We start from the raw sequence: 24,941 nt of genomic DNA on the forward strand, positions 1-24,941 counted from the left end.
TTTTGAGGAGTGCAAGGAGCTACTGCTGAATAGGATCCTTGCCATCACTAGGCCCCTATGCCAGCCAGCCATCCCTGCACCCTGAGAAGCCCCAAGGATAGTGAGCCTGCCTCAACAGCACCCACTGAAATTCAGTGAGAGAACACAAGTCATATGCTTCCGAGAAGCACACAAGTTACATGTATTAATGTCGCTGCAAAATCAAATTAGTGGGGTTTTTTTTTTTAGCATGCTTATTTATTTATTTGACAGAGAGCGAGAGAAAGCACACAAGCAGGGGGGGAGTGGGAGAGGGTGAAACAGCCCCATGAGGGGGCTCAATCCCCGGACTCTGAGACTATGACCTAAACCAAAGACAGATGCTTAACCAACTGAGCCACCCAGGCACCCCTAATTAGTGGTTTTTAAAACTCTGTCAGGAAGAAAAAAAGGGAAAACCTAGTAATATGATCACCTGATTAAGAGTAAAAGAAAAGTGAAACTAAGTTTTATAAGATAAAGTAAAAGCTAAATTTATTATCTATGTCAGTGAGAAGAGTATCCAAATGATACAAAGTATGACTCATAACCAAAACACTTACCTTTCCAATTCCTTTAATTTTTACTTATTTTTTTAAAGATTTTACTTATTTATTTGACAGAGAGAGCGAGCGAGCAAGCATGACCAGGGGAGCAGCAGGCGGAGGGAGAAGCAGGCTCCCGCCTGATGCGGGGCTCGATCCCAGGACCCTGGGATCATGACCTGAGCCGAAGGCAGACGCTTAACAACTGGGCCACCCAGGCGCCCCTTTAATCTATATTTAAAGAGCAGCTCCTTCCATAAGGAATATTAATTCACTGGCCTTTTTTTTTCTGTAGAAATTCTCATAAGTCTTTAGTAATGTACGTGCAAAAATATTTTAGACCTGTATCATTTGATATATATACTGTATCATTACATAGAAAGACTAAGAAAAAGAAAACGTAGTCTTTTACTTTTCCTAGAAATTTACATTAAAAATATTTTAATTAAAATATACTCCAGTGGGGAGTGGGGTGTACCTGGGTGGCTTAGTCAGTTGAGCAACAGACTCTTGGTTTTGGCTCAGGTCATCATCTCAGGGTTGTGAGAGTGACCTGACTCTTGACTTGAGTTGGCTTCACACTCAGTGGGGAGTCTGCTGGAGATTCTCTCCCTCAACCTCTGCCCCTCCCCTCCACACTCTCTCATATGCACATGCTCTCTCTCTAAAAATAAATATGTAAATCTTAAAAAATATATATACATATATGTATACACGCACACACACACACACACACACCCAGGGGTGCCTGGCTGGCTCAGTCGGAAGGGCATGTGACTCTTTACCTCAGGGTGTTGAGTTCGAGCCCCATGTTAGGTATAGAGATTACTTAAATAAAAAAAATACATCCATCCATGCTAGTTACGTGGGTGTGATTCACTAGGTGAAATTCACTGAGCTGTATACTTAGGAATCATGTGCTTTTCTTATGTAAATTTTATTTTAATAAAAAGTTTAAAAGGAAACACTCAAACATTCAAGTAAATATTTTCAGTAAGTCTCAGGCCAAATAAAATGGGAAAAAAATGTATGCACATGTATATGGATAAAAGGTGTATATAAAAGTGTGTATCACCAGTAAGACCTTAAGAAAACACGGGAGTTCACTGCCATTCTGATTAACATCAGGGTTAAAAATGACAAAGTACAAGAGAATAAAACTGAACCTAAATTAAAAGGCAATACAGGAGGAGACAAAGGAAAATGAAAAGCTGCAACACTAGGTACTCTCTGTACCTCTTATACTGGGTCTGATCATCTGCTTTATTGAAGGCACACAACTCTAGAGGTACTATTGACTGTTTCCACTCACATTATTTAGGTTCTCGTAATGACGGTCTGACCGGGATTCTCTGAAAGCAAATGCACCCCTGTATACAGACTAAAAACAGTCCAAATTGGAGGGTCAGGGTGAAGGCAGAGCTGTTTTACTTTATAAAGTAACACTATACACCAAGTGACTTAATTATTTCAGGAGCATTAAATATGACAAACAGAGTCCTTTCTGCTAGCAATTAACATAAATTAAATGCTGATGGGAACTTCACTGGTGTCATGATCCTTAATTTTACTGTATTTGTATTTTACTGTCTTGGATACAGCACCAGCTTCATTATTTCTTGCACTATAATTATCACTAATGGATTTTGCCATAATGAGATCCCACCTGTATTTTGGATTATTTGCTTCACTTGTTTCTTTTTATCACAGCTGAAACACAACTGCAAAGACACCCTGCTCTGATTACCTCTTTTGTTTGCAAGTGATTTACAGAAGCTTTTAGGCTTTGCTGTTGGGTTTCAAGTCTCTGCAATCATACTCCAGTATTTCCCCAGGACTGCTCCTTCCTACTTTCAAAACCATCAAGTTCTGTTTGTCAAGGGATAGCACTTGGCAGCGTATTTAACTTCATATTTTCACAATGAGAAAGGTCATGACTCTGCTGTCAGCTTCCACTGCTAAAACACTCTGCACCACATTATTCATGACCCTGTGCTTTATAAAAGCAACTCTCAACACAACAATGCTTGCTTCACACAAGTTAATCCCAGTATATCCCAAAGTGTCAAGGAAGTGCCCTGCAAAATAGCACGATTAGTTTCACAAACATATCATCTGAGAAATATAAATTCTCTAGTTAAATTCTATGGTAATCAACTCCAACAAGAAGGTCGAGATAGCTTTTGGAAATAAAAGAGGGCACTGTTAGCCTTCTCCTGCGACTGTGAGGCCAGGAGTAGGTACTTAGGTTATTTCTAAGACGCTACAAGTGCTCAAGCCATCTAGACGTGCTCTGAGCATGAAATCTTACTAATTTTCCAAGGCAGCAAAAATACCTAGCTTATTTCCATTTTCATGCAACTGTGACTTGTAAGAGGACGGATGGTAACAAAGCATTAGCTTTCAGAAGGCAATTACATTTTTACCAGTTAGATTTTACTAAGTACATTTTTACGTGGTTGGACACTAGCTCCATTTTACACAGTCCTGCCCCGCAACCTGGGTTTGACGTGGCTATGTGAGTCGCCACGGGATCAGAAACATATCGCTAGAACTTGTGTACTTCTATATTATTGGTACCACCTCCGTTAATGTGTCCCTTATTCTTAAGCAACTGAGAAGTCAGACAATGTTGCCACCATTTTGATGACTTCTCAAACTTGATCATTTCCTTAACATAGTTATGTCTCCTATAACAGTATACACACTGTTTTTAAAAATAGGAGAAAAGAGTCTAAGAAGAGCCAAATCCTACCAATCAACCTTTCCCTTAACTAAGTAAAACAAATGCACAAACCAAAAACAAGGGAAGCCAGTATCTTCCCCATGACAGCTCAGAATAAGCCCAAATAAACCCCAAAAATAGGGGTAAGTGTGAATGTCCTTCTCAACTTCACAAGGACAGAACAGAAAATACACATGGTACAATTTCAGTGGAGTTCAGAAATGTCCGGATCTTGCCTGAAAAGGAAAAGCGGCCTGAAAGACCCTTCTGGAGAGCAGGTGGAAAGCAATGCAATGGCACATCGGAAGGGCCTTGGGTTCTGACCTCAAAATACTTCTCTTAGTAAGCAGTTCAGAGCCTTCAAGGGGCAAGCACGGGATCTTTGGGTATCTCAACCGTGCTCTGATGGCCTACTTACTGTAACTGCCACCACAGGGGCCTCAGGGAGGCTACACCCACCTGGTCACATCCCGCGTTCACCAGCTCCTGCAGCATCTGTCGGTTTACTTCTGCAGCTGCCGGAGTGCCGGATTCATTAGCAAAAGGCAACAGGGAGTATCTGATTTCTCTCAGAGCTTTCTGATAAGGCCCGAACTTTGGGGTGGCTCTCATCTGCTGTTGCTGCCTGGCGGCATCCTTGCCCCCCAGGACTTTGGTAGCCAGGGAAGCATCACTGTTTGGTCCCACAGGCAGCCCCTGAGCGGAAGACTTGGACGGCTGCTTTAAGCCCTCTCGAATCTCCTGCAGTCGCTGGCGGCTATTTCCAGAATAAGTTGTGGCAGGAAAAGTCTTTGGCCTCATTGTTAGTCCAGTTTCCTTTTACCATAAATACAATCTTCTTAAAGTGTTTTATTATTTAAAAAAAAAAAAAAACTATCAACAGTATCAGTTAGTTGTAAACATACTTTCAAAACAATTTCCTTTTGAAAATCTTCTTTCCTTCAATTTTTGTAGTTCCTATAGAGAACCTAAAATTTTCCAGAGTCTTCATTTTGAAGATCATCACTATCTGAAAAAGAAAATGGAAAGAACATACTCATTTGTGGTTTTCACATACTGTTAACAATACTTTTCAGAAATGGACCATGATCCTGAAAATATTCCATTTGGAAGGATTAAGAAAGAACACATCACCTCTCAGAAATGATAAAAATACTGTTCAGCTCTGGTTGGCGCACATGACATCTAGGGCTGTCCCAAGATGTTTCCTGTAATATGTAATCTGCAATAAAGTAAATCTCCACAACTCATACTGACTTAGAAATATTAACTCAGGCAAGAATAGAGAATAGTACTGACAACTGAGAGCTCATTTAAAATAATTCATTATAATATAATTTCATTTTGAAATTCACAACTTGAGTATTTAGGATTAAACTTCCTACACGAGGTCTTAGATTTCTGGCTTGTTCCTAATAACCACTAAACTTATGACCCACACCTTTGTCTCTTATCTCCGTGATTTTGCGAACCTTCCCCTCCCCCCCCCCCCCCCCCCCACGAACCTGTGGTCCTTCCATGTCTTTGGAAATTACTCCTTATAAAGCCCTCCCAAACTTCCTGGAAGATACCACAATATTGATCACATTAAAGGTGTCCTATACTGCAAGTGAAAGCATTCTAACAAAATGTGCTATAAGACTTTGAAGGTAACTACTCCCTTGTTTTTTTTCCCCACAAAGTGGTAAAGTTCCTATCAGAATTGTGACCTAAATACCTTTCTTGTAGACACTGATACTTACCTGGAAGGGGACTGGTAAAAGCATGTGGGGGATTTCTTTCTCAGAGTACACTAGGACCATACTAACAAGTGGCTACATCAGGAAGTCATTCATATAGATCACCTCCTACTTCAGCATGGAAATGGCTTCTACAGGCCTAATTCACTGACTACTCTGTTGTTCCTGCATTCAAAAAACAAAATGGATCCCAACCAGATACCGCCCTTAGCAGCCAGCTCTCCTGGAAGCAGGATCTAGCTCAAATCACTTGCTGCCTGGGTGACCTTGGAAAAGTCCTTTAACTCCCCTCACCCTCCCCGGGTGAAACAGATGACAACACTTGGTGAGAGGGCAGTGGTAAGCACTGAGGAAGACCATGCAAGAACTGGCTCAGTAGCACTTGGACCACAGAAGTCTTTGGTAAACCACGTTTTCTACTACTCGTGTTGTTACTATTTGTGTAATTAGCTGTCATCACCAGTGCACAGAGGCCCACTGGTGGCAGAAGCAAAGGCCTGTTGCACAGCCCCTGGGCTCACACCTGAAGCTCTAGAGGTCCCTCTCCCCACCCCTCCTCTTTTGCCCTCACTCACTTCACTCCTTTTAACCCACAGAATTGTAAAGGATATGCATTTTGCATTTTAATGAACAAAGAAAAACTGATTCTAAAAAGAGCAATCTTTAAAAGGACAGGGAGAAGGGATCTGGGTTTTTGTTTCAGTAAGGAATTTAGAACCGTAAAATGGAAATCCGCTTCACAGGCTTTGTCATGCAGAAAAAAAAATGATTGCTAATATTTATCCAGTATCCACTGTGTGCCAGGCTCTGAGAGTTCCATGTGAATTTACTTATATAGATCTATTTCATAATCATCTATGGCCGTAAATCTGAAGAAATGACATTAAAATTACTATTCTTTTCTTAGAGGTAGGAAGATGGAAGCTCTTAAAAGGTTCTAACTATCACCTTCTCAATGAAACTGAAGGAAGATCCTATTTAGAAATTACGAAGCAGACTAAATACATTTTTCAACATGAAATCCATGTTTTAATACACAACATCTAACATAGTAAAGTCACCAAAATGACTGTTTTAAGACTACGCAGACAGTGAACAATTAGATCCAAGAGCTGCTGAGATTTCCCTGGGGCCCGGACCAGAGTATTGGCGGGGGGCCAGAAGCCCAGAGCTCTGCTTAATTGGTGTAAAATGGGGCATATTGCAACCACACTCATTTTCAGTGACTTCGTGGTCTAAGCATCTGTTTTGAAATACCTAACCTTCTAAAACCATGAATTCCCATTCCAGCAAAAAAATAGAGATTCTCAAGGAGCTGCCAAGCATGTATGGAGAATCCTGAGTGATTCGCTATGTCTGAGAATAGGCTGCAGAGTTGTATCTTTTCCTGTGGGAATTCACACAAATCACTTTGTTTCCACTCTTCAGGGTCTTAACCCCCCTTTTTTAAATACTGAAATACACAAGACATAAATCATCTTACCTTCACAATAAATAATCAGGGAAGGTTTCTTTGCAGTCAAAATGTATTCACCCTTCCTCTACCACCTACCCATCCACCCACATACCCACCTTGCAAACATTCATCAAAAGCCTACAAAATCTCAGGCACTGCTAGTACAAACAAAAACAAAATCCAGCCTTCAGCAAGGTGAGGGTGAGGTAGCCAATGAGCAGCTTCAAAGGAAAAGAGATGCCCAAGAGGAGGTTTCAAATGGGAGAACAAAGGAGAAAGCCAGAAAAAACTCTGAAGTAGAGATAACCAAATCTGAGTGCAGGGAACGACGGAATTCCAGCCAAAGGGAACAGCATATGCAAAGGAGGGGAGGAACAGGCCCCACCCCTCAGATTTACATCTGTGCGGGAAAGGCTTTTCCTGGAGAGTTATGGAAGGATGAGACCCTGGGAGGTATACAGGGCTCCATCTGGAAGGACCTTCAAGGCCGTGTTAATTGTCTGGACTCCTTGCAGATGGTGGCAAGTCATTGTCTGCGGTTAAGTTAAGGAGTGACATGGCCAAAAGTGCCCTTTATTTTTTATTTTTTTAAAAGATTTTTATCCATTTATTTGACAGAGAGAGAGCGTGCGCATGCAGAGAGGGAAGAGGCAGAGGGAGAAGCAGGCTTCCCTTTGAGCAGGGAGCCTGATGCGGGACTCGATCCCAGGACCCTGGGATCATGACCCAAGCCAAAGGCAGATGCTTAACTGACTGAGCCACCCAGGCATCCCCAAAAGTGCCCTTTAAAGAGCTGAGTCTGGAAGCCAACTGGAAGGTGGACTGGAAGGGACAATCACGACACACCAGGTAGATGAGGAAAGCCAGGGTGAGCAGTCCCAAGGAGGAAGGGAGAGAGGGTATCAGGAGCTAGTTACACCTTGGCCAGATGTCTGGGCTTAGTCTGGCCCTAAAGACATCAATGAAAGGCACCAGCACGCGGGACATTCTGTCTGCTCAGCCACGAGAGAGAGCAGTTAGGTAAGTGAGTGGAGAGCTCATACCCCTCCCAACTGGCATGACTTAGAAGAGCAGCCTCATTTTACCATCAAGGGACATTAGCAGACTGAAGAGAAGGTACAAAGCTGTCTTGCACTCAGCTAAGAAAGGGCAAGGGCCACAGGAGATAGTCCACACTGAAGAAAAAAGAGCTTTGAGAATGCCAAACCCAAGATGTGGGGATGTCCTCTCTGCCCAGCCACACCAGCAGAGCAAAGGGGAGCCAGGCACAGGTGAAAGAGGCCCTGGTGGGTTGAGGCTTGAAAGCTCTCTGGAATTTACTCTAAAAACACAAAGTTGCTGAAAGCTGGGGAAGAAGTCAGTCTTTTGGGGAGGGGGCAGGAAGGATGAATGTTTTTATGTAAGTTGAACATATATTTCTTAAGGTGCACAAATCATAAGATAATGAACATTTACAAAGAACACACCCTTATAAATAGCATCTGGATCAAGCAGTGTGTCATTACAACCCAGAAGCTCCTAGTCCCCCAAAGACCAACGCCTCAAGGGGAATCACCTTTACTACTTCTAACACCAAGGATTAGTCTATAGTTTTTGAACTTTATATCCATGGAATGACATGGTCTGTACTCTTCATGTCTGGCTTACTTTGGTCACTGTTGGGTTATTCATACAGTGGTATGTAGCAAGAGTCTGTCATTCTTCACTGCTGAGTAATATTCCATTGTATGAACATACTTGTTTATCCATTCTGCCACCAAAGGACATCTGGTTATTCCCAGTCTGGGGCTTTTGCAAATTGTACTGCTGCCTTATGGCTGCGGAAGCCCACATGGCTCCAGCCCCAGAGCTATGAGGAGTTGAGCAGTGAGTGGTCTGCTCTAAGACGTTGCTTCTACCGCCACATCCAATACTTTCTGTGTAGTTATTGACAGAGCCCTAGTGGTTCATGTGGTACCTTTTTGGGACTATAAAATAAAAAGGTACCCCTTCCTCAAGTAAACTGTTTACTATATTATTGTACAACATGGGCACCTCTTGCCCTAGGGAGCTTTCCAGAGCTCTGTGGACAGTGGCCTGGCCCACTCTGAAAACATACCACATGTGACATGCCACATGTCACAATCTATCACACATGCATGCAGACACACATGATATACACCCCCTAGGTGAGGGGGGCAGGTAAAGTCTGAATCACAAGGAGGGTGGGAACTGGACCTCTGAGGCAGGTGACAGAGGAGTGATCGTGTGTATCCTCCAGAACAGGTCTATCACATGCACGCTATGTGGCTTTATCCTCAGAGGTGACTCTACTGCTGTACAGGTATTCTGTGAGTGGCCCAGAGTCTCCACGTAGGCTTACACATGCCCTTATATAAGTGAGCATTTGTATGATGTGAGGTATGCCATTTTACATGTAAGGCCCTTGAACAGTGCACAACCTGAACACCCATACAAGGTGGCCCTGTTACTAGATCTTAGGGAAGCAGAAAATAATGACCAGCCTCTGACTTTAAGGAGTTCACAGTTTACGATGGAAGACAGACAAGAAGATCAATTACTTAGATAATGTGACTATAAAAGTCTACCCAAAGAATTATGGGGATCTGAAATCGAATAGTAGCTGGAGAACAGAGAGAAGTAGGTGGTTCAACAGCTTAAGAAATAGAACCAATAAGGGTTGGTGATGTTCACTAGAGGACTGGTTTGAAAGGGGAGGCCAAGTTTCTGGTTTAGAAACCAGAGCTGATGGTAGTACCATTATCTGAGCCAGGACAACCACCTGGACAAGGAGCATCAAGCAAGCAGCCTTGGTGGGGATGGAGGAGAGCACTTATCAGGAGGTAAGGACAGGTCTGGGGGAGGCTGATGCAGAAGAGGGCCGTTTCGATGCAAAGGAAAAAGCAGCTGGAGGTGAGAAGCCTGGCTTCCACCCCCAGCTCTGGCACTTAGCTCCATGTGATCTGGGCAAGCACTTCACCTCTCAGAGCTTCAATTTCCTGCTGGGTAACAAGCCTTTCTCTGTCTACTTGACAAGGCTGCTCTGAAGATCACAGGTGAAATTTCATGTGAGCTCATTCTCATCTATAATGCACAACACACGGGCCAATTATTAGAATTACTAAGAAGTTCGACTCAGAATCAGACAAAAAAGGCTTTAATCGAGTCAAGAGACAAGACCAGGGCAAAGTCCAGACTGATTAGTGGAAAAGGTACCAAACTGAATGTAGAAATGTATTTCATGCTCACTCCAAGTGACTCCTCTTTAAATGACTATTTGATAGCAATGCTTGAAAAGTTAAAGTACCTTCCTTTTTAAGAAAAGAAAAGCACAAGAGAGAAAAACTTAAGTGATTAGACTTAAAGTGTGAACCATGTGCCTGCAGCCGGGTCTGGGATAGTTAGTTCTGAGCAGCACCTTAGCTTCAAGAAGGGGACTGCTTCCCAACCAGCCAGCAACAGCTTCAACCTGGGGCAAGCGAAAGGCAACGAATTCTTCCTTACCTCTGAACTTAGCAAGACCATTCTCTCTGCTAGGAACAAATACCACTCCGTCTGGTTCACCTCCTACCATTCTCAACTGAAAAACCCCCTCCGCAGAAGGACCTCCCTGCCCACCCAACCTCAGAGACCCTGGTGTTCATTCACAACCACATCGCAGTGCATAATGAATGACCGATGTGCCTGCTTTCGTCTTGAATCACCTCAACTGTAAGGTCTGTGGGGCAGGAGCCTGCCTGTCGGACACGCGCACAGGCCCAAAGAGCATTTGTTAAATGAATGCATGAAGTCGCCCAGCACTCCATCCTAAACCGGGGATACGAGCTGCCAGTGTTCTAAAGGCGCTGCAGGAGAGCTCCTGGCACAAGGCTGAGCATGTGGAAGGAGCTCCATATTAACAGCAGTGCTCTTTCTCTGAAGTGTAAGATGTGGGCCCAGGTGAAATGTTCCCCGGTAAAGTTCACACATAATTATTACATAAAGTTGCATAACACAGTATATTATTCAGTCAGAAAAAAGAATGAAACTTTGACACAGGCTATAACATGGAGGGACCTTGAAAATGTCATGCTAAGCGAAGTAAGCTGGACACAAAAGGACAAATACTTCACAATTCTGCTTCCATGAGGCACCTAGAATCTGCAACTTGAGAGAGATCAAGCAGAATGGAGATGACCAAGGGACAGGGGAATGGGGAGCTATTATTTAGTGTGTGCAGTTTCTTTCTGGATGATGAAAAAGCTTTGAGTACAGATTGCAGCGATGATTGCAGTAACAATGTGAATGTTCTTAATGCAACTGAATTATACACTTACGAACAGTTAAAATGATAAATATGTATATTGTACACTCACACAAAAAACGGGAAAAATTGTCTAACTATTCGCCTTTAGCTAACTAGCATTTGAAGGATGGTTCCCTTGCTACACACAGTGACACATGCAGAGACCGAACCTCAGGACTGGGTGCTACCAGGAGAGCAAAGTCCCCTCACAGAGTGGAGTCTAACCTGCCGGTTGCCACATACGCCCTCCCAAGCACGCGGTCACCCCCACTGCCAGGGGGCTGACACACGCAACAGGGAGCAACTTCCAAAGAGCTGAGCTCCTGAGATACTTGGGAGTTTTAAACACTCATATGTCCCACAAACATTCCAGTTATAAAGCCAGCCGGCAGAGGTGAGACCAGATATTTCTGTGTTGATGTCTGTACTGATGCATGAGCCAAGAAATACCAAGTGGATGAGCCCTTAAACAGAATCCGGATCAGAGGTCTTGGCTTCTTTCCTTTTTGTTTCCCCCTCAACAATTTATTATGAAAATTTTCCAACATACAGAGAAGTTGAAAGAATGATTCAGTGACACCCCATAAACCCACCGCCTGGGGAAGTTCCTTCGCATAGTGGGAGTAGGAGGTCACCACACACGCTTCTCATGTTCTTCCCATCTTCCACCATCATCTTACAGAAAGCGCTGGTGCTGGGACCACCACAGGTATTGCCCTGTATGTGTAAGGGAATCTGCAAAACAGCAGCTCTGTGCAAACTGTTCCTGCCTGAACAATCTGGAAAGCATGAAACTTTCCCTCAGTCTCATAAAGAAAGAAAGTATTTTCTCAGCTTGAGACCTTGTATTTTACGTTTTAGTTTGGAGACAGTTGATTTCATGGCCAAATTATGAACTTGTGATAGAATTTTTCATGAGAATACTCACTGAAGATTGCAGCTGGAAACGAGCTACTCTGACACACTACTATATCATTTTAATAAGTTCTCTCATCAAGAATTTTCTAAATATGACCCTAAGGCCTCATGAATGTGGATTTTTAAAAAGAGGGCATCAAGCAAAGTAAATCTAATTTTGGAAATTCATTTGGCATCCTCAATAAATTTAAATATACTTTAGAAGAAACTATAAGACACTAGAATTTTAAAACTATAACACAACTCAGAAAACAAAAACACCTCATTTTCAAGCCTGGAACTGAGACAACTACTTAGGAGAGGTGGCTCATGTAAGAGTGTGAGAGCTACATCTGAAGCATCCCTTAATTCGGCCCTCTCAAACCCAATTCCAATCCTGGAAAGTGCTATCAGATGTTCACAAACTTTCCTTCTAATTTCTGTTAGTGCTTCATGAACCCACACCGGATGCTAAACACACATCAAGCACCAACCACAGAATCAACCAAACCCATGTCTCTAGAGACCCACACTGATGACAAACACTGGCATTTTTTAAAACAGTATTTCTTGGACCTAAAATTCCAGTTATTATTTAAATCATATCCTTACTAGAATTAACTAGCAAAGTTGAAGCTAAGTCAGGCAGACGGGTCAGGCGTCCAGCCAGACGCTGAACGTCAGAATCACAAAGTACCACGCTGGCGTACCTTTCCAGTACTGTCCAGGCCAGGAAACCGCACAACAGCGGCTCCCCTCGCAGTGAGGGTCTTTGAGGAAATCAATGATTACGTTCCTCTGGGGATCCAGGAAAACTCTCCAATAAAGAGTACAATCACAAGGTTGTAGTGGGTTTAGAAGGGCCATATGCATGCCAAATACTTTGCTGGGTATTATGAGGTCTCACCCAGGTAGAACAGGGTCTCACCTCTAAATAAGCTTACAATCTAGAGGAAAAACAAACCACCACATTCTCTATTAGCTCTGTACCTGGTATCTGTGGGGTATGTATGTATGCGTTATGAACAATGGCATAAAAAAATGGAGCCACAGAAGGTTGTACTCAAGATGACCACACAGAATGATCAGGTTATAGACAGATTTATTACCCACTATTTCCAGCATTCGTAACAGCAAGCAACTGTACAGGATGGGTCTCCTTATCTTCAACTCCATACCCCAGTAAGGTTTTCAATCTTTGAGAAAGCCCTGCTTCCTCCCCCTCCAAATCTCAGACATTTGCCAGCTAGGGAGTCAGAACCCCCATCCCATGTGAGAGTCCTTGCTATGGACAGAGGTAATACTCTGACTGTCCTAAGAATCCCAGTACACGTGCCTTCCCAGTACATGTGCCTATTTGGAGAAAACCTACTAGGTTAAGAATTGTTTCACCAAAACTGGAAAAGCTAAAAGGCTACGATTTGATGAAGGAAGAAGTGTGAAGCTATTCTTAGAGTCTGGAACTTCCTGTGAAAAGGATCAAACATAGAAGAGAAAAATAAATAGGCCGATAATGTTGGGGAGGGGGCAGGTACTCCCTGGGTACATTTAATGAAAACATAGGAATGAGACTTCTGAGGTAGGATGATGTTAATTAGCAATGAAACCTGATGGTTCTTAACATTCCTAATCAGGAAAACTGCTTGGAGGCAGGGAGGGCAATACTCTGGAGGCCCACTCCATTCAAGAGCCAACTTACATTCATAAGATCTTTACCATCCTTGCTAATTAAGAGGCCAACAGAATCTACGCTATGCCACAATAGAGCAATGATTAGCTAACAATAAATATAAACCACTGCTACAAAAGATGAGATTATTCACTTATGCTCCAAAAATAGTCCTATGAATGTCAAAAATTAGCACATGGGCAAAAAGTATTTAATTAACTTAAGAAACCATTTGTCACAATTAGGTTGACATGGTCTAGATGGTAAGCAACATAAGGCTTTCATATACTGAATGGTAAACATTAACGTCAAATTTCTGTCCTAATTTTAGTATCACAACCATTATCTTTATTTCCAACACTACCTTGTTTGAGTAATACTTCAAAAACGAAACTATAGATGAAATAACATGTTTTAAAAATACTGAGAGAAGCAGCCGACTTAGTGAAGCCAGTGGCCCAAACACCAGGAGCCATTCACAGGTGCCCAACCCCTTCATTCTGCTGATCCTTTTTCAAGCAGATTTCCAATCAAGACAAAGTAAAGGCACTAAGTTATCTTCTGTATTTCTTCAAGTCATTTTGTAAAAGTCAGTGGGGAACATTGTTTAGAAGTTTAACATTATAATCATGAAATAAAATATAAAAGCAGCTTTTCTTTTTAAAGACTTTTTTTTTTTTTAAGATTTTATTTATTTATTTGACAGAGAGAGACAGCCAGCGAGAGAGGGAACACAAGCAGGGGGAGTGGGAGAGGAAGAAGCAGGCTTCAAGCAGAGGAGCCTGATGCGAGGCTCGATCCCAGAACGCCGGGATCACGCCCTGAGCCGAAGGCAGACGCCCAACGACTGAGCCACCCAGGCGCCCCTAAAAGCAGCTTTTCAAAAACTGTGTTGGTCTGGTTTACCTAATACAAAGCAGAACACCCTCGCCCCCTTCAAAAGCTTTCCAGAATCCTTCCTAAGTGTTTATGGTGAATTTATCAGCTAGAACACCTGCACCCCCCCATCCCCACCCCAACACACAGTGGGATTTAGAAGCCTAGGGCCGGCTATTTACAACACAGCATTTAAAATAACAAGGCATCTTATTGTAAAAACATTCCCCTCCCACCAAAGGAAAGTCCCTCCCATCAACCCTGTGATTTGCTAAGGAAAGAAATATGTACAGTTCCAATTTACACTTAGGTCCAAACTATTTCCAGCTAGATGGAGAGGCCAGTAGAATCCTTTCCAGTTCTAAAATTCCATGACTCTAGGAATTCAACTTAATACTTTTGCATGAGGTCTTCTGTTCCAATACCATTTTAAATTGCTTTACATTTTGAGATTTATTAAATGTTTACTAATTTTAATTTCAAAGGAATGCTGGTGTACTCATTAAACAGTGTTCTACATACCTGGATAAGGAGACCAAATTTTACGAGAGGCTGAATAACAGTGTCTTGTTAATTATAATGTAAAACAGACTTTCTTAAACAGTCTCTGTGTTCTTATTTTGGAAGATTGTTCTGTTACTACCTTATTACAACAGCTGCTAAAGGAAAAAGTAAAAGATACAAACAGCTTAGTCTCTTGATTTAGCACTCAAAAATGGTGATCCATCATGGAGGGATTTATGCCGAGATTGGACTAGTTAGTCGAATGGAGCAAGATCTACTTAGTACAAATTTCCTAAAAATAAGCCACGAGTTGCTTTCTCCATTATTAAAGGCAGGCTCCTCATCTACTAATTTAAAGTTTAAACAGAACACCTGTACAAAGACAGTACACATTTTGTGACCTTCCATTCAAATTTCAGTATATTTAAGTTTCTTAGTAAAATGTGGGCCAGCTTTCCTTTTAAAATGTAACATATTTGCCGAATACTTTGGGAAGAGAGCTATTTGGCCACTGAATTTTTGTCTGCCAAATGTATAGTCTCTGGCTTAAGAGTACCGGTAAACAATTTTTAAAAGTCTAGATTACTATTAAGAGCACGCTCACTTATATCCTACATACGTGTGAAAATGTAAAAGTTCTTGTTTAAGATTTTGTCACAATAAATCTATAAATAAAGTATACTTTCACGGTTATGATTGAAAGAAAAAAATAACTTCTCATTCGAAGGGCTCATAACATACAGCCAGCACCCTAGGACACCCGGGCCTCCGTGCCGTCAGGTGAGTTTCACCTTCTTCTGGGGGTCTACCTTCCCCGCCTTCCCCTGGGGCGCCGGGGACTCGGAATCTACAAACGACAGGTTTGCTCCGGGCTTGCACTCCCGCCCAACCCCGCGAGCCAGACTTCACCCCGAGAGAGATGCTCTTCCTCAAGTTCCGAAGGCAGGCTTGCGGAGAGGTGATTGGCAAAACGCGAATTAACTCAGAATCCGCATCTCCGGAGCCCGGCAGGGGAACTAACTGCACGTGAGGTTGCATCAGAAAAGACAAGCTCCAGAAAGTCGGCTAAACTAGGGCGCAGGAAAGGCATGTTATGCAACGGCCGCCGCTCTCACGGCCGCGAAAGCGTCCCTGAAGCTCGGGCTGCGACCCGCGAGGACCGGGAGGCAAACTTGGAGAGATCGAAGCGAGAACCGGCCGGGCAAAACCGGGAGCTCTGCGGGCTGCACCGCCCGTGGGGGGCGGGTGGGAGGACGACCGCCGGCCCAGCGGGGACACGACGCCGCGGCCTACGGGGGGACGACCGCACGGCCCGTGGCGGACGACGGCGCGGCCTCTGTGGACGGCGGTGCAGCGGACGCGGGATCCCGACTGCTGTCGGGCCCCCAGCCGGCACGGCGCCCGGCAGGGTCTCGGGGAAAAGCCCAGCTCCCCGGGACCGTGGAGGCGGGGTACCCCTGGCGCGGACCGCCTCTCGGGACGCCCCGCTCGCCGCCCCTAGCCGCCCCGCTCCCCGCCGGGAGCCCGGCCGCAGCCGCCCGGCGCACAACAAAGCGGCGCAGCCCCGCCAGCCAGGCGCTGGCTCCCAACTTCCCCGGCTCGGCGGACTCCGGACGGCCCGCGACGACGCGCCGCCAGCGGAGGCGGCTCCGGGCCCCGACCGGGCGGGGGCCGTGGGGGCAGGGCGCAGGGCTCCGCTCGGGACAAACTTCCTCTGCCGCCCCGCTCCCCGCCCCTCGGCCGGGCCGCCCCGCCGAGTCGGGCGCCCCTCTCGGAGCCGCGGCCCGCAGCGGCCCGAGGGTGGGCGTGGGGAGTCCCAGGGCCCCGCTGGAAACTTCCAGCCGCCCCGCGTTGGCCCCTGGCCACACGCCCCCCGCCCCTGCCCCTTCACCTCCTGGGGCGCGGTCTACACCCTCCGGGGCGTCCTCGTCCGTGGCTCCGGGGCCTCGCGCGCCGGGGGACCGGGCGCCAGTGGCAGGAGCTGCTGCTGGCCCCACGGGTAGGGGGGAGCCCCGGGCGGCGGCGGCGCGGGCGGCGGCTGCTCCATCTTCCCGGGGCGCTCACGCCAAGGTTCCAGCGCGCAGACCCAAGTGGGACATTCGCTACATTGTTGGCATTCCACGGGCGTCACGTGACCCCGCCTCCCGCGTCACTCTCGGCCGCATACCAGCCCGGGCGGGGCGCCTGCGGCCCTGGCTGCTCAGCGGCCGGCCCGCTCCGCCCCGCCGCTGCTTCCTGCCTCCCGGTAGCGGCCGTCCGCGCCCGCCGCCACCTGCCCGCGGCCTCCCCGCCGGACTCTTGCGGACTTTCTTGCCACTTTGTCACCCGCCCCCAGCTCCAGTATTGCCCCTTCGACTGCACTGGTATGAGAGTTGGTAACTCTGTAGTTAAAGCCACTGTTTTCTTAAGCATCTCACACCAGCCTGGGCAAAGAAAGTAAGTTAATAGGCCTGAAGGAGCCACCAAGTTACCAAATAGGTGTCAGCTGTTCAAAGTAAGGGCAAAAGAGGACAGACAGCTTAGTCCATGGAATCAAGTAATAAAGGACGTTCAAATGTATATCCAAAATTAGTTTTAATTTAATCAAACCTCAGTGCTGTGGATATTTTGTTTATGAGAAATGTTTCATGATGTGAAGAACTAGATAGAAATGTATACAAACAAGTGAGATTCTGAGTTTTGCATTTCTGTTTGTGGGCTACGGACCTGGTACAAGGGCATATGCAAGGGTTGTGCAAAGATGTGAGTAGAAATAATAGCCTGGAAGCCAAACCCTTAATCTACTTGTGGACTCTCCTGACATCATACTTCCTACCACCTACAGTCTGTGTCAGGTGATGCTGAGGGCTAATACTGTTTTAAAAGCCAGTCCGATTTCCTTTTTAACTAATAAACTCTTGTGAAGTTCTTAAATTTTAATGTGAAAAGAAACGGTAATGAAGGTCATTATCTCTGGAAGTTTTAACAACCTTACCAGTCGCTGGTCTGCCGTCCTGTCCACTTTCCTCTAATTCCCGCCCAGGCTTTCAGACCTGCCTCGGTCGAGGAAACTTCCTAGATCACCCTCCTGTTTTCTCTCCTCTTTGAGCTCTGGTAATTAAATCAATTATTGTGCGGCTTAGGGTTCGATTTCATTTTTCAATCTTATCCTGTGCTCTACCCAGGCATTTTGCACCGTGTAAGTCCCCAGTGGATATTCTGTAATTGAGTCCCTCTTGCACTCACCTGGGTACCTTTTCACTCGTACACTGACCTTACTCTCTCCTCCCCAGCGCCAGGCCGGCAGACTGGCTGCCCTTCTTCTTTGTGTGTGTTTAAAGGTTCTGCCCTTGCTTTCTTCAAAGATGTAAACATAATTAAATAAAACACTTTTTGTCAAAGAAATATTGCAGATAAAAGGAATTTAGAGACTTAAAAATTATGAACAAACCCCTAATAAAATTTTATAATTACACTGACCCTTAAAGCATTGTTTGCAAGAGTGAAAAATCAAGAAGAACCTAAGATATCCAGCAATAGGGAATAGTAGGGAAATAAAAGGTAGATATTTAAGTGACGAAAAAGCTAACTGAATGAATTAGCTCTATACTTTTCATAGGATAAATGATAGAATTCAAATTGTAGAGTGGAAAAAAAGCAAGTTGCAGAACTATATATACATTATGATACCATATTCATAAATAAAATGCCACAGAACCTATACTAATCAATACTTTTATAAGTATAGACATGGAGACTGCAAGAAGATGCACCAAATTCATGATGGCTGTTGCCTATGTAGAAAGAAGGAGGGAAATTAGACTGAGAAGAGTAGAATGAGGACTTCAACTTTACCTCCAATATGTTATTTCTTTTATTTAAAAAAGTGATGCAAAACTGTCAAAATCTTAATATTTGTTGATTCTGGGTGACTAGGTTCAATCATGTGTGCTGTGTTGTTCTTTGTGCCTTTAAAAAAATCTTTTATATATATATATTTTAAAGATTTTATTTATTTATTTGACAGAGATAGATACAGCCAGCGAGAGAGGGAACACAAGCAGGGGGAGTGGGAGAGGAAGAAGCAGGCTTCTAGTGGAGGAGCCTGATGTGGGGCTCGATCCCAGAACACTGGCATCATGCCCTGAGCTGAAGGCAGATGCTTAATAACTGAGCCACCCAGGTGCCCCTAAAAAAAAAAAAAAAAGTCTTTTTAAAGTTTTCAAATATCTACATATAAAACAAATTGGAAACAAGTTAATTTCTAAATAGAAGCTTGCTTGGAGGGGTGCCTGGGTGTCTCAGTCAGCTAAGCATTTGCCTTCAGCTCAGGTCATGATCCCGGAGTCCTGTCCTGGGATCAACCCCCACATGGGCTTTCTGCTCAGTGGGGAGCTTGCCTCTCCCTCTTCCTCTGCCTGCTGCTCCCCCTGCTTGTGCACAAGCACTTGTGCGCTCTCTCTCTCTCTGTTAAATAAATAAATAAAATCTTCAAAAAAATAAAAAGCTTGCTTAGACAAATTGACACACCTATGCAGGAGAATATTATGATTAATGGTCATGTTTATTGTTATTCTGGATATGTGTTTATTGATATGGAGTCATTCATTCCTTAGGGTCTTTGTTTTTTTTATTTTTTGAGTACTTCTATGAGTCATGGACTAAACCAGGCACTGGGGATACCATGGAGAGGAAAACCACATGATTTATCCCCTGCTGGAGAAGACAATCTTGCAGATGTGTTGAAAAAAAAAAAAAGTGGTATCCAATTTTGTAAAATAATATAAGTATACATATTTGTATTTTAAAATATACATACAAAAATATACATTATAGAACATATAATATAGAATTTTTAAAAATATACATATATAGGGGCGCCTGGGTGGCTCAGTTGGTTAAGCAGCTAACTTTGGCTCAGGTCATGATCTCAGGGTCCTAGGATCCAGCCCTGCCTCTGGTTCCACACTCAGCAGGGAGCCTGCTTGTCTCTCTGCCCTTCCCCCTGCTCTCTCTCTCAAATAAAATCTTTAAAAAAACAAACAAATATATATATGCTTTTTTTTAAGTCCAGAAAAGTATGCAGCCAAATGTTAAAAGTTGTAGTTTCTGGATGTATTCATTCTGGGTGATTTTTTGTTTTATTTCTTTATTTTTTTAATATGTATTTGATTTTTTAAATTAAGCTTTTAATTTTAATTAATTCCAGTGTAGTTTACATCAGTGTTACATTAGTTTCAGGTATACAATATAGCAATTCAACAATTCTATACTCAGTGCTCAACATGATAAGTGTACTCTTAATCCCCGTCACCTATTTCACCTCGGTGATTTTTGTCTCATAGTTGTTAATACTTTTAAACAGACTAATTAACAACAAAAATTACATTTAATTAAATAATCAACTAAATAAGTATATCCACAGAATGCGTCCAGTTGAGAAGAGGAGAAAAGAGAGAGATAACACAAGTCCCGCTGAGCACAAAGCCTACAGCAGTGGCAATGTTACAATGCATAAGTTAATTAACATAGTATGTATATGGGGCACATGGGTGGCTCAGTCATTAAGCAGCTTCCTTTGGCTCAGGTCATGATCCCAGGGTCCTGAGATGGAGACCCTCATTGGGCTCCCTGCTCGGCAGGAAGCCTGCTTCTCCCTCTCCCGCCTCCCCCTGCTTGTGGTCCCTTTCTGCTGTGTCTCAGTCTGTAAAATAAATAAATAAATAAAATCTTTTTTAAAAACCAAAAAACATAGTATGTATATAAATGTGTCTGTGTCCTTACTCTGTAACAGCTGTTGCCCTAAATCTGTGTATTCTTATTTAATGTTCTAGACATCCATGTTATTAACCCTATTTTTCTGGAAGAGGACCCTAAAACACAGAGCCCCAGTAAGCCCAAAATCCAAGAGCTGGGATTCAAACCTTGATAGATCTGACTCTAAAACTTAAAATCATGGACCTCAAGAATCATGATTACAGGGGCGCCTGGGTGGCGCAGTCGTTAAGCGTCTGCCTTCGGCTCAGGGCGTGATCCCGGTGTTCTGGGATCGAGCCCCACATCAGGCTCCTCTGCTAGGAGCCTGCTTCTTCCTCTCACACTCCCCCTGCTGTGTTCCCTCTCTCACTGGCTGTCTCTCTGTCAAATAAATAAATAAAAATAAAATCTTAAAAAAAAGAATCATGATTACAAGAAAACTTAAATGACTCCCTTATGCTTTGTCTGGGGGAGGAGGAACAGGCTTTTGGGCTCTGTGCAGTGAGAAAGAGGGGAACTCAAGGATGTGTCTCCAGCACCAGCCAGACCAGAGAGAAGCTGTGGATCCACTCCCTGGCCATTCCCCTGCAGTTGTGAGGCCAGGATGTTTTAGAGGTTCTCACTGAGGCCTCTGAGGAATATGCCCTAATACTACCTACCTGCTCCCCACCCCCTCCCCAAGCTTCCAATGCAAGAAACCTGATTATGGCTCAGCCTCTCTATGCCTTAATGCCTGAAAAGCAGGCTCTAGTCTTAAAAGCCCTAAAAAACCAGATGAGCTACACTGATTTAATTTGTTTTATACCCATGTATTTTGTTTCCTTGATTAGATTATAAATTCCACAAGAACAGTAACCATATTCTTCCCCGAGACTACATATAAAGAACTTCTTTACCTGTTAATTTGAATATATTGAACACACTTTAATATCTCAAATATCAAAATGTAACCACCTTTTTCTTGAAACCAATGACTCAGGAGCCACCAAAGAGATCTAGTCATTCATTGTTGTTCGGAGTTTTCCATTCTGCTAACTTGTAGCAACTTCCATCCAGAGAAAGGGTTAACAATATCGGCTCTATCAGAGCTGGGGGCTCTGTTTCAATGATGAACTCTTTTTCTAACCTTTTTTTTTTTGGTAATTGTAATAAAATATACATAATTTAAAATTTTTCTTTTTAACTAATTTTAACTATACAGTTCAGTGCCATTAAGTACATTCACAATGTTGTGCAACCATCATCACCACCCATCTCCAGAACTTTATCATCCCAAACTGAGACTCTTACCTGTTAAACAAATCCCATTCCTCCTCCCCTTCTTGTTTGTTTGGGGGCTTTTTTGAGGGATTTCTTTGCAATTAGTTTTGCCTCAGTTAGGTAATCAACTCTTTTTTTTTTTTCCTCTCTGCTATCAAGATTCCAGTCTCTAGTTAAATACCATACCTTACTAATTTTCTGCTTTTAGTTTGCTATTGGGTAAGAAAGATTACTTAGCTTATCAAAATTGTATGTAAAGTGAGAACTAATAGAACTTCTCATTCCTAAAGGGCTTTCCTCTGCAAGGAAGAACGAGGACTTTGTGATGGCTATTTCAAATGTTAGAAGGCCTTTTGCTTCTTCAGTTTCTGGACATTTCCCAAAGGGTATATATTGTAGAAAGTCAGACTTAGAGACAAGTAGATTATTATTGTTTTTAAGAGAGTAATAGATTACTAGACAGCAGATGAATGACCAGAAATGTATTATATTTTGCAATTAAAAAAAAAAAACCTTTATTTAATAGGAACCTATTTAATAGTTTCCACCTCTAGGTTTCTTTCCACTTTTTTTCAATTTTGGTAAAATACATCTAACTTACAATTACCATCTTAACCATTTTTAAGTGTACAAACTCTTATGTTTCACAATAATGAAAACAGTTCTGATACCAGAGGAGAAAATCTCCAGTATTAAGTTTTCATTCTTACACGTGTTTTCTAATACTAAAATTATGAAAGAGTAAAATTTTCCCTGATTTTGGTTTATTTCTAATTGCTTTCACCATTGTGGAAAACAGGACTTCGTGGAAAACTTGGTAAAACTGTCTGGGGTGTGTTTAGGAGAAGGCCCAGGGTCCCAGCAAGCCTCCTACGGTGGCCACCTGGCCAGTCTCTGCAGACCTGCCTTTCCAGCCCGCCAACACCACAGAGCACAGCTTCATTCTCCACATAGCCGCTCTGCTTCTCAGATGAGTAATAAAGTATGTGATTGCATAAGTCAAAATTGCTCAAGAGTTTAAGAAGATTTGTTCCCAGAAGACCTCAAAGAAACACTGTCAAGATAAAAATCACATTCTGCATTTAGAGAATTCTTATGTTGACACTTTACATTATTAAGAGACGAATTGCTAAAACAAATTTTCTTTTCTTACCACATCCTCCGTTAGCTTACTTTTTATGCTGAGTGAGCTATGACAGCAACACCAGCTATTTACTTATTTCTCATTACGTTTATAGTTGGCTGCAATTTCTGTTTTATTTGCAGACATGAGCAGCATGTTGTTATGTCTGTAACTGAAATAAGAATCCCACTGAAAAGGTCTATATGCTCCTATATGTTCTAAAAGCTTCCATTCAAATTTTTAATTAATTAATTAATTAATTTTTTTAAAAAAGATTTTATTTATTTGCTTGTCAGAGAGAGCGAGCATGCACAAGCAGGGGGAGCAGCAGGCAGAGGGAGAAGCAGGCTCTGCACTGAGCAAGAAGACTGATGCGGGGCTCAAATCCAGGACCATGGGATCATGATCTTAGCCCAAGGCAGATGCTTAACCAACTGAGCCACCCAGGCGTCCTTCAAATTTTTAATTTCATCTTTTGTGGTAAACATTGGTAATACTTGCTTTAGGAAAAACTAAAAGTCTAAGGCTCAAACTCTCCTCTCCACATCAATTTCAACAGCAAAATTAACATTTTCAAAGGGAAATGTCTGAGCTCATCTAAATTGACAATAAATATTTAATTGGGTAATTGTAAAAGAAACATTTTCATGGTCTATTTTTCATGGTCTACTTTAAAATTAACTACTAAATGTTTTGGTTGTTATCGAACAGTGCTTTTAAGACTATGTATTTTCTTTTGTTAATCAGATCTGGAAAAAACAACAATCGCATGTGTTATAGTTAGATGCTTGATAAATGGGTTTTGATAATAAAAACCCTGATGAGATGATGATGATAAGGTGATTTCACATGCAGAAATGGAAGGAGGCCAGTGACAGACAGCCTGCCCAATTTCAAAGAGCACAGGGAAATCTGTACAAGTCAGGAAGCAGTCACACAGATTGTATTCGATAGCTAGCAACTTCAGAACAGAAAGAGTTTCTCAGTTTGGGGCTGAAACTTGAAAAACATCCCAGAGCTGATATCCCTCAGAAAGAGGTGAGAGAAAGAACTAAAGTTTAAGGTAAAGACACTTGGAAGGAGAGAAGGGCAGTAGCAAAGTCATGGGAAAGCCTGGTATTTCAGGCATGCGGAGAATGGACAGAATGGAGAGAGTAGGGAGCATGGTAGAGAAGTAAGGTCATGAAGTAAACAGAGAAGTTGGGAGGAGCAGATGGTATCACTCTGTGCTTCCACACCGTCGAATTAAGGCTTGGAGAGGAGAGAGGAGCTGAAAGAATATTGGGGAGATACGACGGGGAGGGGAGGTGAGGGAAAGTTAAACTGAGCTCAGGCAGAGAGAGGAGATGAGAGGACAACACTCTGGTGGGAAGCATCACAGTGCCCAGCGTTCACACAATGAGAGAACGGAACAAGGTTTTTGTCTACACTGAAAGGTGACCTCAAGGAAAAACAAGATCTTGAGTTTGCCTATCTATTCTCCCTGGTATTTTGCATACACAGGAATTCTGGGTGTGTTCATGGGTAAGAAAGTTCTAACTTGCATTTGGAAGTCCCACATATTCATTTCTACACTTCCAACCAATGCTTGACATTTTCACATCTGTGGCTTGACAACCTTTCAAAGTCAAAGTGGCCTAAAATGGAACACATATATTCACTCAAATGTTTATCATGCATTTACAATATGCTAGTCTTACCACCCTCTTCAGCAGTACCTAATTTGTTCAACACATTGGGTGCCCAGATGTGGTAGGCACCAGGGACAAAATACCGAACACAGGCATTCTCATGGAGCTTACAAGTCTACTGGGAGAGGTAAATAATAATGAGGTAATGCTACAAACATGGAAATTTTGGATTGTGGCTAGTACTATAAAGGAGACAAAACTATCCATGAGATTTTATAAAAGAGGGGATGTGACCTGGTCTAAGAAAGCAGGAAGCACTTTAGCTGAGATGTAAAAGATGCAAAGAAATTAACAGGATGGACAGGAAAAGCATTCTAACAAAGAGAACTACCTGTGCAAAGGCCCTGTGGGGGAAGGAACATAAGGCACCACCTCAAATGCTAAAAAAAGACCATTGTTATTGGCATGCAGAAGTAA

The 24,941-nt window shown here is 43.1% G+C and overlaps 1 protein-coding gene across 1 annotated transcript in view; it reads right to left on the reverse strand.

Moving 5' to 3' along the window:
* The window catches only part of LATS2 (large tumor suppressor kinase 2), a 72,664-nt gene extending 55,840 nt beyond the window's left edge, over nucleotides 1-16,824 (reverse strand). The window contains exons 1-2 of the mRNA XM_040621321.1: nucleotides 16,606-16,824; nucleotides 3,748-4,297 (exon numbers count right to left, since the gene is read on the reverse strand). Coding sequence (XP_040477255.1) covers nucleotides 3,748-4,089 — 342 coding nt within the window. The 5' untranslated portion in view covers nucleotides 4,090-4,297; nucleotides 16,606-16,824. The remainder of the gene's footprint in view (nucleotides 1-3,747; nucleotides 4,298-16,605) is intronic.
* Between the last annotated feature and the right edge of the window lie 8,117 nt (nucleotides 16,825-24,941).

The sequence above is a fragment of the Ursus maritimus genome, unplaced genomic scaffold, assembly GCF_017311325.1.
Source record: "Ursus maritimus isolate PB19 unplaced genomic scaffold, ASM1731132v1 scaffold_10, whole genome shotgun sequence".
NCBI classification, from domain to species: domain Eukaryota; kingdom Metazoa; phylum Chordata; class Mammalia; order Carnivora; family Ursidae; genus Ursus; species Ursus maritimus.